This window comes from Balaenoptera ricei, chromosome 21 (assembly GCF_028023285.1).
Source record: "Balaenoptera ricei isolate mBalRic1 chromosome 21, mBalRic1.hap2, whole genome shotgun sequence".
In the NCBI taxonomy this organism is placed as follows: Eukaryota; Metazoa; Chordata; class Mammalia; order Artiodactyla; family Balaenopteridae; genus Balaenoptera; species Balaenoptera ricei.
This window is the reverse complement of record NC_082659.1, coordinates 14,349,284-14,368,631: the sequence shown is the minus strand read 5'-3', so window position 1 is coordinate 14,368,631 and position 19,348 is coordinate 14,349,284. Positions and strand designations below refer to the sequence as shown.

General features: G+C 38.2%; 2 protein-coding genes across 13 annotated transcripts in view; one reads left to right on the top strand and one right to left on the bottom strand.

Moving 5' to 3' along the window:
- TLR3 (toll like receptor 3) overlaps positions 1–19,348 on the bottom strand; it is a 507,043-nt gene that overhangs the window by 310,803 nt on the left and 176,892 nt on the right. For all 5 annotated transcript variants that reach the window (XM_059909533.1, XM_059909532.1, XM_059909529.1 and 2 more), the window contains one exon: positions 13,890–14,014. The gene's annotated coding sequence lies outside the window, so the exon portion shown is untranslated. The remainder of the gene's footprint in view (positions 1–13,889; positions 14,015–19,348) is intronic.
- SORBS2 (sorbin and SH3 domain containing 2) overlaps positions 1–19,348 on the top strand; it is a 203,307-nt gene that overhangs the window by 122,037 nt on the left and 61,922 nt on the right. For 4 of the 8 annotated variants that reach the window (XM_059909526.1, XM_059909525.1, XM_059909521.1 and 1 more), the window contains exons 7-8: positions 12,780–12,918; positions 16,345–16,517. In XM_059909526.1, the coding sequence (XP_059765509.1) occupies positions 12,780–12,918; positions 16,345–16,517 (312 nt within the window). Of the gene's footprint in view, positions 1–12,779; positions 12,919–16,344; positions 16,518–17,167; positions 17,313–19,348 lie in introns of those variants that run through there. The other 4 variants (XM_059909522.1, XM_059909524.1, XM_059909523.1 and 1 more) reach the window with 4 other exon arrangements.

The following is a 19,348-nucleotide window of genomic DNA, read 5'->3' as shown; positions in this document are numbered from 1 at the left end:
GTTATCACTTAAGGCTGCAAAGTACTTTTAAGTTTTAAAGAAATATTTTTCATGCCAGACCTTTGAGTACCTAGATCTTACTTTATTTACATGTGTAAAACCTCTTAAAATAATTGTCCATTATAATTCACTTTGGCAAGAAACATTCATCTTAATTCCACCAGAGTTTATTTTCTTGTAGTTCAATATTCATTTTCATTGAAACTTGATCAATTTCTACCTTTTTAAGTTTATAATTTCAGAAAGTCTATTAATCAATCTTTAGTACTCAGACTATTAAGAAGTAAATCTTTATTTGCTTATACATAAAATTCTCCCATAGTGTCATTCTGCTGATATTTATTAATCTAGTTAGAAGAGAAATGTGTTTGTCTTCGTGGCTTTTCCACAAAATGATGTAATGTTAAGAGCATAAGCTTTAATGATAAAGTGCAGATTTCAATCCAAGCTCCATCACTGGCTATGTGATGAGGCAACCATCCTAACTACTCTGTGAGTCTGAACAAAGAAATGAGAATATTAATTAATCCTTAATTCTTAGGTTGTGATAAGAGTAGGGAGATAGTAGAGGTAAATTACTTAGGACAGAGCAAGCCCTGCGTAAATGGTAGCCATTTATAAAGGTACACTAGCAACTGCAGCAGTAGTAGGAGTCTAGAAAACACTCATATCTGAGTAAATAATTTGTATAATACTATTTCCTGTAGCTGTGCTATTAAAGATCATTCAAGACATATCCTTGAAGAGATGTATTTTTAAGCTTTATAGAAAATCTTCAACAGGCATCTGATTGACACCAAAATCCTCTCCCCCTGCCTGCCACACCCATAAAGCAGAAACCTTAAGCTTAGATGATTAAAAAGACAAGTGGGTATTTCTATACCTCTACTAAAACATTTCCTTCATCAGCTAATCATGATATGCAAAATTCATTCATTAGAGTAAATTCTTTGAATAAAGGTAGTATTTTCTAAAAGCCCTTATGAAATAATAATAATAACAATAGCAGCTAACAAACACTAAGAGTTTACTATATGCAGATGCTGTTCCAACTTATTCACATTTATTAATAACTTCCACAATCCCATGAGGTAGGGAGCAAAGTCAAGCTGAGACACCACAGACAGGGCTGGGCTAGTGTCAGACAGCAGACTTACTTGTGTCCCAGGACGTGTCCCTGGAAGCATGTGTAGGAGCAATCACAGCAAACGCTACCACGTTCACAGCTCAGTTCACTCACCTGACATAGTTTGGTTCTTCTAAATCATTTTATTATGTTTGGAAACTTAAGTTGATAACTTTCTTCCCTATGGCTTTGTCACCGTCCAGGCTGACCAGAGACAGTTGGTTTCATTATACAATCCTCAGGGAATCAGCATGAGCCACAAGTTAAGATTTGAGATGCTGTCACTTTTATTCATTCAACAAATATTTATTGGGCATGCGTCGTCTGTTCTAGTCACAGAGCTAGCTGCATTTGAAACCACTGATGATCAAAGTCTTGTCGGGGGTAGAGGGGACAAATATTAATAAAAACTTAGATAAGTAGATTACTACATACATTAGAAAGAGATTATGTAAATAAACTAAGCAGCACTGAGCAGGAATGTGGGGAGCAGAGTCCATGTTAAATAGGATAGTCAAAGGGTCTTCATGCAGTAGATAGAACAGCTTTGAAGGGGGAAGAACATTCCAGGCAGAGGGAATATCTAGTGTAAGGGCTTTAAGGCTGAAGCACTCCGGGGCTGCTCAAGGACCAGCAAGGGAGTCATAGGGAAGGAGAGGAATTATGTGAGGCGTAGGTAAGAGGAAGTCAAGTCAGAGGTAACAGAGGCCATAGGACAGATGCTCCTAGAAGCCACTGCAAGGATTTCAACTTTTACTCTCAATATAAATGGGAGTCATTGGGGGATTTTAAGGCTATGGCTGTCATCATTTGACTTATATTCTAACAGAATCATTCTGGCAGCTCAGTGGAGAACAAACTATAGTAGGGCAAGAAGGAGAGTAGGCAAGCCAGGTAGGTGGCTATGGCAACAACGTAAGTGAAAAATGGCGGTGGCTCCGAGCAGGGTGGAAACGGTGGAGGTGGTGAGAAATCGAATTCTGAATGTATTTTGAAAATAGAGTAAATAGGACTTCCTGACAGATTGCATGTTGGAGGTGAGGGAAAGAGAAGAGTCAAGACTGACTTCAAAGTTTTGCATCTTTGCAACGGGGAGAAATGGAATTTGCCACCCTTTGTCCACTGAGACTGGATAACCGTGAGTAGAGCAGGTTTGTGGGAAGATCAGAGGTTCCATTTGGGACATGGTAAGTTTGAGGTGTCTATGAGACATCCACATGGAGAGGTCCAGTATGTAGTTGGATATATGAGTCTGGAGTTCAGGTGAAAGGTCCAGGTTGGAGATCTAAGCCATCGGCTTATAGATGGTTTTGCAGCCATGAGACTGAATGAGATGACCAGAGCATGACTACAGAGAAAAGAGGAGGCCCAAGGACTGAGCCCAAGGGCATCCCAACAGTAAGAGGAGGAATCAGCTAAGGAGATTCAAGGGAGGAGGAAATCCAGGAAAGTGAGGAAAGTATATGGAGGAGAGATGGTTAACTGCACAGATGCTGCTGACGCTACATATGTAAGATGAGGTCTGCTAACCGACCACTGACCTAGAAGTGGGGAGGGGAACTTTCTTGCGAGCTGAAGAGAGACTGGGAGGAGAACAACTGGACAATCAGCTCCTTAAGGGGTTATTAATGTAAGACCTTTCATCTAGTTATTCCCCTTCCCTGAGCCTCACTTCCTTCATCTATAAAATGGGGATAATAATAGCATTCATCTCACACTATTGCTGTGGGGTTTGAGTAAGACACTGCCTGCTACATAATAATCCCTCACAATGGAGTAACTGTTGTTATTTTAAAATAATATTCTTTTTCCAAACTATGCATCTGATTGGGAAAAGGAAATATATTATTTTCAACAGTACATTTTTTGAATGGGTAGATAAAATTTGTTTCATCCAACCAACAGTTGGTTCCGAGATGACAGTGTATAGTCTTTTATAACACTTTCTCAAAAGGTGGCATAAAACTGTTGCAGTTCTGAGTTTTTTTAATTGTGTCAGAATATTTAACATGAGATCTACCCACTTAGCACATTTTAAAGTGTACAATAGAGTCCCGTTAACTATGGGCATGATGTTGTACAACAGATCTCTGGAATGTAATCACGTCATCTTCTTGCGTAACTGAAACTCCACCTGTGAACAGCAACTCCCATCTCCCCGTCTCCCCCGCCCCTGGCAACCACCTTTCCACTCTCTGCTTCTATGAGCTTGACTATTTTAGAGCCCTCATATATGTGGAATCATGCAGTATTTCTTCTTCTGTGACTGGCTTATTTCACTTAGGATAATGCCCTCAAAGTTCATCCATGTTGTCTCATATGACAGGACTGCCTTCTTTTTCTAAGGCTGAATAATCTTCCATTGTCTGTATATACCACATTTTCTTTATCCATTTATCCACTGATTGGTATCTAGACATGTTTGCACATCTTGCCTATTGTGATATACTTTACTTTTGTCTCATTTTCCACCTAATGGCCTTTCACGGTGGTGACCTTTTCATTTTAAATACTTACATTCCACATTCTTGCAAGAAGTCTCAGTAAGTGCCAAGAGCTGTCAGCTACACATCATGAATTAGCCAAATATATACTCTATTATAAAGAATTATCCTCCCAAGAAATTGGCAGTCCCAAGAAACAAAAATGCTCTACACTGAGAGGTGAAAAGGAAACTTTAGTGTTCTGGAAGTTTCATTTACATACTTTTGTTGTTTTCATTAAAGTCTGACCATTAGTGTAAGAAGAAGACTGCAGCCTACCATTAGGAATTTTAATTCTCTCTGTATCTGATAATACAACATATTGTTTTATAAGCTGCGTATGTTTTAATTTACCTCCTACAAATTTATATAGAGAGAGAACACAAAATGAGGTATGTTACCCTCTGTCACTATATGAACAGACATCCTGTTGCTAAAAATGTCACATTGTTCTCAATGTCAGATAAGTGAATGTCTAAACCAGAAGCTTTGAAAGACAGCAAAATCTACACCCCAGACATTTTCTCTGGCATTTGTTAGTGTTGTGCCCTTTGCTTCAGGAGGATAAACTTGGCCCTTCTATTATGAAATAACGTCATCAAGCATTTGCCAAAGCCTCACTTTCACAGCTCCTCCTGCACATATGCTGGGGACTCAGAGGGGACTTTGTCTCAGGGTCATGTAGACAAAGGAGAAAACTCATCTCTTTTGCTCCATGGGATCAAGATGTAGAAGTTTTAAGGAAGGCTTAATCATGAATAAATGTCAGCAGTGTGGGATGCTAGAAAAGGTGTAGAATGCAGAGTATGCTTTCTGGACCAATCCCATCAACACCAGCTCTAATCGCTCATGTGTTCTATTAGGATGGCCAACAAATATCTCATGACTTCTTTTTTATGGGTTTGTTATGAGATCAATTGATCAGGTCTATGGCAAATCCTCCCCCTGACGTACGTGTGTGTGTGTGTGTGTGTGTGTGTGTGTGTGTTTGAATGACTGAACAGTAGAGAATATTTGGGATTCCAGTATGAACTTAGAAATCACCTAGGAGCCCCTCTATAACACCTCCAAATAGAAGAGCAGCCTGCCTCTTCTTGAATACACGTAGGTATGGAGAGTTCAGTTAGTGTAGGAACAGCTAGTCAGGGCTTGGGCAATTCTCAGATCTAAGTATTAGAAAGTATTTCTCATATTGAGGCACTCTGCCTTCCTTAACTTCTGTACTTCATCAACAGGAAGCAAAAGAGATGAAGTTGTCTCCCTTTTCATATTACTCTTCTCTCTACCCTGCTGTTTGCCTTGGGCAAAGCATTCCTATGCCTTCCAAGCCTTTTAATTTTTTAAAAATGGCTCTCATTTATTGAGAGCTATTACAACACACAAAATGCTGGACTAGCACTTTACATACATTTTCTCACTTAATCTTCACAGGCTTTAGGAGTTGGGTTTTATTAATGTCTGCATTTTTACACATGAGGAAACTGAGGCCAAGGGAAGGTAGACAACTTGCCACGTCTGTCCGACTCTAGACCCACAGCTCAACCAGTAGGTTCAAGTGCCTCTAGTTTCTGATGCAATCTGACACTTGAACCCCATGTTCTGGCAATGTTCTTAAGATGTGACACCTTCTCAGAGTCAAAATCATATTGCTGGTCTGAGTAGCACAGTGGAAATATTCACCCCCTGACCCAGACAACACGCTCCATCAATGTGCCCAAATCTGTGTGACCATCTTAGATCACTTGTCACCCAGGTTGTGGGTAGGGACGATAAGGCTAAGAACTCTGGTAAAAAGGGTTTTTATTCTGAGGCTACAGGGCAGTTTTGTACCACGAAATGCAGGCAGTAACGCCAGGTCTTAGGGGGCCTGGGGAACGACCAGTTAGCTACTCTCTTTGCCCATCTTAGATGCCACCCAGTTCCTGCCCCGCCTCCCTGCAAGTCGGCCACATTCTCTTAGCTTCTGCCCTCTTATGTCTCCAAGGTGCCTGTGGATTTCCATGACATTCCCTGGCTCCGATTATGTGTGAACTTGCATCTGGGACTGTGGGGTACACGATTACCTGACTGGGGCATTCAGTATCATTTAATTCAAATTCCCTGGAAAGAGGCAGTGCCTCGTTGGGCCAGTTTAGTTCAGTTATTCCCTCACCTGAACAACAAACTGGGCTCGCCTGGTACAAACACGGCAGCCAGGGACTTCCTCCTCATCCCCTCAGGAGGGCTGTGAGAGAGGAGGTGGATTATCACAGACGGAGACGGGGTGGCATGTAAAAGCGAACTTTTTTTTTCAGAGAAAGTCTTAAATTGTTTCTTTTAAAGTTACCATGGAAATTGTAAATCTTAACAGTGATATGGATAATTATAGAATAAAACCCATTTTAAGTAGCCCATCACAAGGCTTCAGCAATTTTCATTATTTTGTCATTTCTTTTCAACTGTCAACTTCAATTATCCTGGTAGTAGTTTAAAGCCAATATAAGGTACGATATCCTTAGGTCTGTAGAAATTTTAGTACCTCTGTCTAATGGGTGAAGAGAAAAAAATAATGAAAATACCATTATGACATCTAATAAGATACAAATAATTTCTTAATATAAAGATTGATTTTTGTATAACTCTCTCCTAGATATTTTTTTCAAGTAAATTACTATCAGCTCTATTGAAAAGTAGAGAACAAAACCTGTCACATCCTTTCACTTGATATTTAAGACATATGTCATACGTTCCTTGAGAAATGAGGCCTAGAAGTTCAACCACTGAAGACATTCAAGAGGGAAGTGTTAAGATCCCAGACTACAGTGCCACGTCAAGCCAATTAGAGCCTGAGACAGAAAGAAAAATATTTCTCCCATATACGTATGTTTTTATGTATGTATGATATTTTTTTCTAGGACATTTCAGCAGTTTAAAAAATAGTGAAAAGTTGAAAAGTAAGTGTATCAAAACTGAACATTATTTTAAGTTTAAATATTTTATTTTGACCAAAACAGAATTTATTACAATTTTAACTTCATCTTAAATTAGTTAAAAATTGTTTAAGATCGTCGTTGGCCAAGGGAAATTTGTCAGGCATGGCTATTGTCTCAACTGAAAATGAGATCGGGAAAAAACAGATTTTGAAAATATTATTATTTTATTATAATATTATTGCTTCCATTAAAAATCCAGGATACAAATTTTTCCTTTTTCCTCAGTCTTCAATATGACCTGGCATAGCACTGTTCATTATTTAAATTTTTGATATTTTGTTCAGTTTGGATTTTTTTTGTATTGACTTTGATTTTTTTTTTCATAAGATTGCATTAAAATCGTGTTTATCTCCATGACTGAGTTTTTGTCACTCCGTTAAATTTTGCACCCAAGATAAGTGCCTTGCTCACCTCACCCTCAGCCTGGCCCTGCCAGACTCTGCTCCCTTTCTCTGTACCCCAAGCTCCACTCCAAGCCCATATCCAACTATTCCCCTTCCGCCTCCAGGTTCTACATTTACTGAGCCAAAAACATACGGCCTAAGGGTTTATGACTATAGATATCCTTTGGTAGCCACTGAGTTAATTTTTAATTTGGCTGCCTTGGGGCAACATGCCCTTTCCCTTCTACCAGTTTCTATCAGTCCCTCTTCTTTTTTTTTAACATCTTTATTGGAGTATAATTGCTTTACAATGGTGTGTTAGTTTCTGCTTTAGAACAAAGTGAATTAGCTATGCATATACATATATCCCCATATCTCCTCCCTCTTGCGTCTCCCTCCCACCCTCCCTATCCCACCTCTCTAGGTGGTCACAAAGCACCAAGGTGATCTCCCTGTGCTATGCAGCTGCTTCCCACTAGCTATCTATTTTACATTTGGTAGTGTATATATGTCCATGCCACTCTCTCACTTCGTCCCAGCTTACCCTTCCCCCTCCCTGTATCAGGACAGGAATAAAGATGCAGGCGTAGAGAATGGACCATCATTCCCTCTTATCTAACCCCTAGCCTGATTTGCACATCCTGGATACATTCCTGGCCCAGGGTCAGCACCTGAGTTTGCAATGCCCACTTATGAGTATAAAAGTATCACATTTAAAATGTGTGTCTTTAAACAACAACAACAAAAGCTCACTAGATAAGAATAGAATAGAAAAATCTGTCTTTTTATCCAGGGTTGGAGTTTCTTAACCTGTTAGATTAAAGATGTGCTTTCAAGTATCCATGAACCCCTAAAGTTGATCAAATTTTATGCATACATGAATTTGTGCATTTTTCCTAAGAGAAGGATCAATAGCTCTCAGATTTTTAAGGTATCTGTGGCCAAGAGACCTTTTTATATAATGGATTTTTTTAAACTCTCCAATTAAAATTCTGAGGACAAAAATTAATTATAACTTTTTATGAGATCAACAGTCTGCATGACATCAACTGTTAGGAAGATGATGGCTGGCCAAGAATCACTTAAATCTTTACTAGGCAAGATTTTTAACTTTATACAGTTCTCTTTAATACATTCCCCATACTTGTATTAATATCCTATAATACCCTGGCTATCTATGTTACAACTGGCCCCATACTGAACACTCAAAAAACCTTTATTTTGGAGGTGGGGGTGAGGAGCAAGAAAAAAAATCTGCTTCAGAGTTTCATTCACTCACGTTGAGTGAATTCACTTATCATCATATTTGCCCTGTGTGGTCAGCTATCATGAAGGTTAAAATGGATAGATAGCTATGACATCTTTAAAGGGACAGCCACTCTCTTCCTTTTACAGACCACCCCTCTGCCATGTTTAGCTTTGGAGGTATTAAACCTTTTCTTTCTCCTTCAGTTTCTTTCTCCTTTACCTAAGATTTTAAGCCAACAGTAGTTCTAACCAGCTAGGGTATACTCTAACATCATCAGTGGCTGTTTTTGGTTTTTTTTTTTTCATTTCATTTTCACACAAAGGTACCACTATTTGCACTGCTAGGATATTTTAAAGTTCAATTCCTTTAGTATTTTATAGTGAAATTAAAATAGAGATTCAATGAGTGGAAAGGAAACAAAATTCCCTTTACATTTAGTTATTTTTAATTTGATCAGTCTCTAGATCTGAAAATCAGAAAAACATGAGGCAAACTGATTTATATTTGGGGGACATTTTCCAACAAGGAGACAGTAGGGAGAAATCTGCTATAAGATTTTTCTGGTGAAGGGAAAACTAATTCTGCCAACCAATGAATGACTTGATATTAATTTGTTGTCACAGGTACAAAAACCAAAACTTTGGAGAAAAAAAAAATTCCATTATGCCAACACTCTTAAGCCCTCACCCAAAACTAAAGCTGTATGAAAACTGGTCTTATTTCCAAAAAACATTTACTGGATTCCTTTTCTGCATGTTTTCATGCTTTTCCTCTACTGTGTGGTTGGCACCTAATTCTTCTGAATATATTTCCTTAGAGTGCTTGCAAATAAAACCGATGCTTTGCCTTCTCTGCCACATTGCAAAAAGAGATGTTTTTATTAATTGGATCATTTATATCTCTTCTCATTATTTTTTCCTCAAACTCAGCTCGGAAGCCAGAACTTAACTGCCAATGTGCTGGAGGTAAATGCTTCACAAACACACAGACAAACCCCACCAGAAGCCTCTTCTTCATGCCCTCCTTCTGTGGTACCTTTTAACCCAACCACTTTTTCACCAGATGGTGGCTCCAGCCCAGCATCACTTACCCTGCTACCACCTGCTGATTTGGGGCCTTCACACCTCCAAAGACCCCCAACGTTTTTGCATTGCTTTTATAAACCCCTTCTTCCTGCTCCTGCCTGCCTTACCCACAGCAACACCACAGGCTCTCTCACTACAGCCCTCCCAGGGCGAGCACTCCCCCTGCTCCTCCAGGGAGTACTCCTCAGCCACCCCAGATGAGCTGCAGATAGCTGACTCTGACAAACTGACTGTTCTGAAACACCTTCCCCAACCGCGGGTCAGCAGTCTGCCAGGACAGACGGCATCGCTTTAACCACCCCTGCTATCATGCATGTAATCATTCTTCTTTCCTATGCTCCATCGTTTTTTAAACAGATCTCCAAAGACCAAAAGGACCAATTTCTTGTCTGCCATCTGATTTTGCAGCTGAGCATTTTTATTTGCATAGATGTTGATTCCATCTAAACCGATTCTGTACAATCTGTTATGGAAGTACATTACATTCATCCTCAAAAACCTATTTTGGGCTCAAAAGGTCAATTATATTCTCTTCATTCGTTTTAGAGTCACTTATGTTTACACTGTGTTGCTCTAGCTAATGAGTTGTACAGTGATTTGCCTTAATAAGAAGTTTTCTCAGAAATTTAGATAGGTATACATATAATATGATGATGATTAGTAGAGAAAGTCTAAAATTTTAATCCAGTATTAAATCCTGGTAGATAACAGTTTACTTCAGAGATTCATATGCATGTGCCCTGTGTGAACAGTTCACATCTCCTTATTTGTCACATGCATGATTACTCACTGTATGATGTTAATTCTTCTTGCTCCCCTTTCATTAACAGCTACGTCTTTTGAACCCATCTATCCAGCAGGAGTGAATGATATAAATAACCTTAATCTACATTGCAGAAACTTGGCCCTATGATTTTGTTGGAATTGTTTTCCCAAGATACTCCAGTATAGAAATTTATGAATATTTATTGTTTTATATATCAATAATTTGTCTTCCATTTAGAGCAATATATAAATATTTCCCATACGTATTTATTTCATCTAAATATATCTACTTGACAAGCAGTCCCTAATAAATGATTTATAAATGCCTAAAGTGTTTCAAAATTTTATGGCGCAGATTTTCTATTGCATATAAAGTATAGATAATAGCTTCAATTTGAAAGGCACATAACTTTAGGCAAAATAAAGGGAATTTTTTTCTAAAATTGATTTCATAATGAAGTTCTAAATATGCACTGTCATAGAGAAAATTTTAGCTGTGCTACATAATTTTTATGTTGCATCAAGGTCATAAATCTGTGAATTTCATACCTGGAGAAATATTATAAACTATATGTTTTTCAAGACATTGCAATTACAGAAGACAAAAGATACTTTTTAGTATCTTTACTAAATATTTAATAATACTTTAGATGGGCTTCAGTATTCATTCAACAGCTGGGTATAAAACTTTCCCCTGAAATGTTGCATTCAGAGACTAGCTACAGAAGGAACCTCCTTTTCCACGGCTAATACCTCCCCTGCCACTAGTACCTGGAGCGCAACAGGCATGAGCCTCTCCATGTTCTACTACGCTTTCAATAGTTCTTTACTTTTAAAACTCTAAGGAATGCCTTTACCCAAAAATACAAAGCAGTGATAGGGTATTAATTTATGTACTAGCCTATTTAATTTACTGTTTCTAAGACTCTTCAGGAGCCTGAGAGGCATACATATAGCTTTGTGGAGCCGACTGTAACTGAACTTAGTTTCAAGTAACAGTTTAAATTGCACATACCTTCTCCATGAGATGGTTTTCCTAATAATTATTTCACTATAACAATAAAGTATTTTCTAAAATTCTAATAGTATTATTTCATTAGTAAAATCCTAATTGATTTAACATGATGAAAGACTAAATCTATTTGCAGCTTTTATTTTGTTTAACCCATAACCAATGTTATTGAAACCATCAAAATAGGAGGCAGGGCAACTTTCCTAAGTTTAGTTACATAGTAACATGATAGTTTTTAATAAGAAGAATTCTCCTGCCTTTAACATTAATTATAACAATAATATTTAAATTATATTTACAAAGATCAGCCAAACTGGATTTGGACAAGGAGGCAAAAATAGTCTCGAATAATTCATCAAAGATATATAAGCACTCTGAAGCATTTGGGTAGATCAGTGCATCACGCTTATCTGAATGGCAGTGCTCTAAGGTAGATGACCCTCAAGATAGGGTTGCTAATAATGATTTCTGTAACAGCTCAGAGCAGTAGTTCATCATTAAGCACAATCATTGTAATGATATGCTTACTGACTTTAGGACAGATGTGGTATGGCTATAAAGTAATGAAACTAGATTAATTCTACATTATTTGAAAACATCTGCTTTAAAGTGAAAAATCATGGAAATGTGCAATTAATTTACCTATGTTTCAGGCCTATACTACAGAAGTTTAATTTGTTTTAAAATAAGCAGATAAAGGTCACAAATTATGGTTCTTTGTGTGCATATATGTGTTTTGTATTTATGCAGCTGTAAGGTATTTTAACTAACTGCTCTTACTAATGTTTTATCTTATTTGCATGCATTATGCAATCTCCACAATGCTCAGTGCTGTGTTGTGGACAGATCGGCATGCTTAATAGTGAGCTCAACCTCTCTAAGTGAGCTGATTCAATTCAATTAGAATATGTATCTATTGAATATCTACTATCCTATTAGCACCAGGTTGCACGTTATACAGAAAAATATGTTTTAAAAGCATATATACGACCATCTTCAACAAGAATCTTGAAATACCACTGGGGATATGAAAATACTCAAATATAAAGCAATCAAAACAACAAATTATTAAAGAACCAAAAAGAGGCCTATAACGTGCTAAATGAAACATGAGTAGAAGAAGCCGGGGGTTTAACACCACTTTCTGACGCTTCGCCAGGTATTTGATTCTTCCAGAATAGATTGCTTCATGACATACATAAATCCAAACAATTGTCCTCCTTATGTTAGTCACCTTGCCCTGGAAACCTTGATTCGCTACAGGATATATATCCCTGATTAAGTCTGAAAACCGATCACTTTCCTCTTTTCAAAGAATGTTCTTTTACAATCCTACACGCAGAGCAGTGTGATTTAAGTCACGACATTAGAGCAGATTCACCCTCCACGTTTATTTTATACTGGCTCCTCTGATATCTTTGGACATCACTGTTGGCAGAGCAATGTGCCCACTGGTCAGCTGCTTCCATTCTCCTAATCACCTCCTGTGCCCTCTGACATTTAAAGAGAGTGATTTTCAGAGTAAAGGAAGATAGAGAAGACAGTGAAAACAAAAATGTCCCATGCCCTTCTCGACATCAGTTAGTAAATAAATACTTGACGGCTGATTACTGTCATGTGAATGGAAGCCATTACTGCCATCTAAAGGAGTGACGTTTACAGGGGACCGTGTGCTTTAACAGGATGTCTTTGCACTTTTCTCAGAGCCAGATAACAGTGAATGGAAACTCTGGAGGCACTGTGAGTCCACTGAGTTACTACCAAAGGCCGTTTTCCCCTTCTGCCTACTCCCTACCAGGCTCACTCAATTCAAGCATTATCATGCAGCATGGCCGGTCACTTGGTAAGTCATCTGATAGTCATGATTTTCATGACAATTTCAATATAACAGGTACAAAGCAAATGAGAAAAATATAAAGCATCCAAGTAATTTTTGGAAAAGGAAGCAGAAACATTCAATACTCCACTATTTAATGAGCCTCTCCTAGGGGAGGAATTAAAGGCAGAGGATTTAACACTGGAGAAAATAGGGACCCGGCTATTCCAAGACGATGACTGCATCTATATCTGAGTCTGGAGAAGGCTATTAGATATTTGGGGTGATGGGGCAGAAAGAGAAAGATGGCCAGTTGGGGAGAGGAGTGTGCACATATACCAGGAGAACATTCATGTAGTGAATTTCCGTGGGTGGCAAATACCCTCCATGTTCGAGGCAGCCCCTTTCTTTTGCGGAAAAGCTTTCATTGTAGAAAATTCTTTTGATATATATAAAGAAGAACTATTTAACAGTTAAAACAGTTTAACAAGGGGATAGGCTGCCTCCCAAAGTAGTAAACTACTATTCAAACTGAGACCAGAAGACCACCAGTCAGGGATGTGAGTTCCTTTAAATAATGATGCAGAATTTTATAGAAAGGTAGTTCTTAATCCTTTGGGAATTAAGAACTAAATGAAAGACAGAGCTCTCCTCCCCCCCAAAAAGAATGAACATTAGGACATTCATATAAATTTTTAAACATATGATTTCATGGGGCTCATGAACTCTTTAAAGCTTCCTGGAAAAGAAGCTGTGCTATATAATGTTAGAAACATTTTTATGCAGCAAAATATATTAGGACAATTTAGAAAATAATGTAATAAATATTTCTTAGTTTTTAAAAATGTAAAAAAAAAACAACCAAACATTGAAAAACAGACCACATCGAACCATCATCTGAATTCAAGCTGAGAAAGGTTCCATGTTGAGCAACTAGAAGGATTGCAGGGCAGCAAGAAACAGGGAAGACGGCGGAGGACCACGTGACCACGACATACCTCTCAGAAAAGCAGGAGACCGATCCTCTGGCCACCACCAACCAGCAGAGAGAAAGAAACTAGAACACAGGGCTTTAACTCCCATGTCCTCATTGACAGCAGACAGCGCCTTCTCTTCCCCGACACTGTGTATTGAAAGAAGATGAGGCTGTTAGTTTACCCAGGAACACCCAGCCTATGGATTGTGGAACTCAACTTCTATGGCCAGCAAAACCTCTCTAACTATAAGACTTACATGTAGCCACGAGACTCAAAGAAAAGTCTAAATATACTTGCACCTTCTCTAAGGCTGCTCCTGGGATCATCTGTGAATCTTATAATGATGTCCTTTTACAGTATAAGAGAGTAGAATGTCTTTGTGCCAAAATACTGCCCTTATATAATCACTCCCTGGTGTAGTATTATAAAAGGAGTCCGTTATATCTAGATTCTTTATGGAGCTATGCATGATCACAGATCTATAGTAAAACTACAAATTATCCTAGCCATAATATTTTTCCAAATAATTATTATCAAAGTTGGATTCTGTCCCCTTTGCCTGTCTTAATGAACACAGTTTTGTCCCTCCCACCCCAACAAACAAAATATATAAATACTTAAGTATGGACAGGCTTTTATATTAGAACATATCAATGGGTGGATTTTACATATAAACTATACTACAGAGAAAGAAATTCTGTAGATAAATACTGAACAAATTCCAATTGGCCAGTGCTGAGATAGGTCCTGAGGAGGATATACAAATCTATTCTGCCCTAGAGGAACTTTATAAAGTTGAGGACAAAGCTGCAAAAATGAGAGTTAGTGGACCATATAAGAGCATAATAAAATAAAAGGCTAACTTGTAAGCTATAAGTTCATAGAATCTTATGACCCACATATGAAGAGAGTTAACACTGTCTGTTTAGGCTAGGACTTTGCAAATACTCAGTGCTCAAAAAGTGTTTGATAGAAATACTAGCATCATGGTTGCCCACTCAAATCCTTTCTGTAATTAAATGGAAAATCAGAGTCAAATATCACTTTGCGTCTTAATTCAGAGTTGCTTGGAAAAGATACTACTTTTACATACAATGGCACGTAAAGCAGTTTTATTCCTAGCTTTATTCATTCTTCATCAGAAATGGATTGAAAATGCTTTTCTGTTGCAAACTAAAACACAGTCATAGTAACAGCAGTTACAAATATTATAACGGATATTAGTTTACAAAGGTCTTATCTCTACATATCCTTATAATGATGAGTTAAATTTTTAAAAAATCTTATGAAATTTTGTATAAATTTGCTACAAAAACACAGTCATATCTTTTTAGATGTCTATATCTATATTTATATCTATACCTATACGTAATCAATGACTGCCACCCTGACATAAGGACTTTTCCATATGCACATAAAAAGAGACCTGACTAACAGATCTGACAAACCATGGCCAAGAGTCATTCTTGGCCAGCAAAATTTTGAAATTTATTGTAGAAAAACAGGAGGTCATATTATCAATTGTACTAAATAAATGATAATGTAGATTTTCATAAATACCTGTAAACTCTAAGTGGAATATATAGTACACCTATGTCCTCTCTGTTTCTTATGAAAGTATACCAAAAATTTAACGAAGATGGCATGAAGAGCATGATAAATCTCAGTCACAATGTATGCTTAGGGCAATTTTCACATCCAAGGGGTGAGAAGTCATGGTTTTTGCTACTTTAGAGTAAAAGTGAAGCTACTTTACTTTAGTGGCCATCGTGGAGTCTTAAATAAACGTTAATACTAATAGCTTACGATCATTTCTCTACCCATAAGCTTTCACATCCAAGTATATGTTTGGATGTGAAGATTTCCTTATGTGATTTTTGTTTTCACTTTATTTTTATAAAATCAGTGTCATAGACTCAATAGTCATATTTTTCATCCCAAAAGTACACTTTCATACTTTAAAATAATGGTAGTCAGCAGTTTCACCAAAATAATAGCAATGTAAATGATGACCTGAAGGAAATTACTAAACTTGTCTCAGCTTCTGTCCCCTCATTTATAAAATGGACCCCTCACCCAAGATTACTAGAAGGATAAAATGAAGTAATGCATGTACAATGCCTTCTTAACACAGTGGCTGCCACGTGGCCGCATGGTCTTTCAACAAATATTATTCTTCCCCTTCCCCTCATCACTGAATAATGAGGATCTTGTTGTTAGAGGTCTATTCAATATATACCTACACGTTAACAATGAGTGGCTCAAATCTAAGGTCAATGAGTTAAAAGACATAGTGATGGAAATACACTTTATATTTATTTATAAATATATTATAATATAGTATTATATATTTACATATAACTATGCAATTATACGTAATTACATGTAATTAAATATATTATATTACGGTAGGCATGAGGCTCCATTAATTTGACTCCTCGTGCATCAAGTATATTTCGCCAAATTTTCTCCACAGATTCCTCAGAGACATACCCCCAGCATGCACAGTCTCTGGACGGCAGCATGGGCAGCTCGATACCGCTGTACAGATCCTCAGAGGAGGAGAAGAGAGTGACAGTCATCAAAGCACCGCACTACCCGGGGATCGGGCCGGTGGATGAATCCGGAATCCCCACGGCAATTAGAACGGTAGGAAATGCCAGCGCGCCTTGCTCCGGGGCTGTGCACAAGCTCCACAAAGGATGGATTGTCAATGGCTTTGTGCATTCCTATGCTCTTATATAATGAGGATTGCCCTCCGTGCCATCTGAGTTCTCATGAATATTATGCTGTGTGTGGCAGAGAAAGGGAACTGTCGATTGAAGATAATGACCCAACCTGTTTTTCCATTTCAATTAAAAATCACAAAAAAAAAATCACGAAAATTGTGATTCTGTTAAACGATAAAAGTAGGCTTTGTTTGGTTTTACCTTTTCCACGGAGTGTTGGGGCAATAGAGAGAGAAAAGGGAAGGAAGAAGAAAATGTGAATTCTTTGGCTGCACTGAATTCCCATGTGCATTGTGAATAAACCAGTGATTTGTTTCTTGAGATGGATGTGTGTTACCACCAGGAGACTGGGAGCTGTGAATTGGGTGCTGGGCAGCGAGATGATTGGAGGGAAGGGAGTTCATGTCATGGAAAGGAAAAACTGTCTGAGGAAAATACACACCAGTTTTAGTGTCCCTCGTCAGCTGTGCCTGCTGTGAGCTCTCCGGGGCGATAAGTGAAAGTGTTTGGGTTTTTTTTTTTTAAGTCTTTAAACTCTGCCAGAACATTGCTTGGTGTGTCAGGGCAGCCCCTTCTGGCAAAGCTCAGCAGCAGCAGAGGCTGAGCTTGGGCAGGCAGCTGCTTGCTGATCCAGGCCACTTGGAGAGGAGGTCTGTACTGGCCTGCGCGAAGGAATACTGGGGGCGCCAGGATGAGAGCGGCGGCACCTCTGCAGGTGAAACTGGGGGGTGGTCAGAGAATGGAGCGCCGACTGCATACACTCGGTCTCCAACACCCACGTACGCGGCTGGGCTGGTGCCGAGAGCTACTGGCCTGGAAGGCAAACCTGGGGGGCCAAAGACAAGGGTGGAGAGAGGAAAAGAACCGGCAAGAGATCAGAAAAAGAGATCAGGGACGATTGGAATCGCTCAGAAAGAACGAAAGACAAAGACTGGGGGTCTCTTGTCTTCTTGGATTTGCATTCATCATATGGGGATCCTGTGTTCGGAGAGGAGAGTTGAAAATTGATTATTCCAAGTATCTATATTAGAATTGGAAGCCAGAAAGTAAATCTGTAGAGCAGTTGCTGGGGCTTTAGACTCATTAGATTCTGGGGATGTTGAACGTGACTAATTATAAAGTCCTAAAAATCTCTGTTGGAACCAATGATTGTCATATTTAAGTGACAGGAAAAGTTCAGGGATTGTGACTAACATTCTTAATCTTATGGTGACTGCATGTTTCCGGTGGTGGCACTTTGTTGTTTGTTTCTCTTTTAAGATTTCTGACTCAAAATGGTTTAATTTGAATTTTTTTTCCTAATAATGTAGGGATACAGTGTCAGACAGGTACAGTGTCTCTGGTTTTGTTTAACTGACCCTTGACAAATTAGGAGATCCCTGATTCTGTGTAGTTATAGATTGTCTGATTTTATCTGAGACCTCTAGGTGTGTTTTTAAGTCAATATATGATAGACACAAATGGACATGCAAAGCTGAAACTGTCTTTATTCGTAAGATATAATTTTCTTAAATAGCAAGACCTTGCTTTTTACGTTTTAAAAGGAAAAAACTGAGATGTTATAGATGGTTAGTGAAAAAGCAAGAAATATTAAAAATTTATATATTTTTAATCTACTGCCAAATCAAAAGCATGTTTAGATATGCATAAACAAATGCAGATACTAGACATTCAATGCAAGTTCCCCCTCTATAAAATAGAAAATAAAAACATAAGCAACTCAGAAGTTCCTTATAAGGAACCAGCATTTTTATGTACAGCTGTGCTCTTATGTAGACTGTTCAAAGTTTACAGAGAAGGTACAGGTGTGAAGAGTCATTCACATTTCTTATCTGTCAGCCCCACAGAGCACATCCCCAAGTATAGCTGTGTTTATAAATGTGGAGTCTCGCCATGTCTGAGCCACAGCAGGCCAAGAATCTCCAAGGCTGTTTTTCTTTCTCATCCGCATAGAAAGTAATAATTATCAGACTTACATTGCTTCACAGGGACTTTCTGCTCAGTGTACACACCAAAGGCAGTACTGTCCCAGTGTATCATCTCAGAGTCTCATTTTAGACAACCAGCATAGACCAAGGAAACAGAATTTCAAAAAGTAACATGGAAACTCTAGAAAGCCAAGAATTAACCAAATGTTATCTGAAGAAAGGGAAGCAGCTCCCCAGACTGCCCTCTCTCATGCGACCTGGGATGTCTAATGTTAGCCTTTTACTGCCATCCTTAAAAACAACAACAACAAAACCCGCTAGGGTTCAGATCCCACGAGACTGTGTAATTAAGGCGAGTAGTTAAGTGAAATGTAAGATTCTTTCCTTCAAGTTCAAATATAACAACATTTGAGTCTTTTCCAATCTGGAAAGGGGCGAAAATAGAATAGAATAATGTATACTGGTGTACATTCTTATTGCTTGGAAGTATTAAACAGTAATGAAAGGAACCAAGATTTGAATCTAGGTTGATCTGACATTAATCTCAGCTTTCCACTGCAGCCTACTGTTTATATTATGTCAAAAGTGGGGTGGATAAGGAGCTTCTGCTTTTAAGGAACTTAGTTTAGCACAGCAAATGTTGCCAACATTTTATTATCACGTTAAAGAAATTTTGAAACAATATCTGTATTTTGTGACTTGCTCTAGGACACTAGATTGTTTACTATAGTCAGTATTTTAGTAACTTAGACTAGTAAATACCAAATTTTTATTTCTCTAATTCTAAGGCAATGATCAGAATACAATTCGAGTCCAAAATATT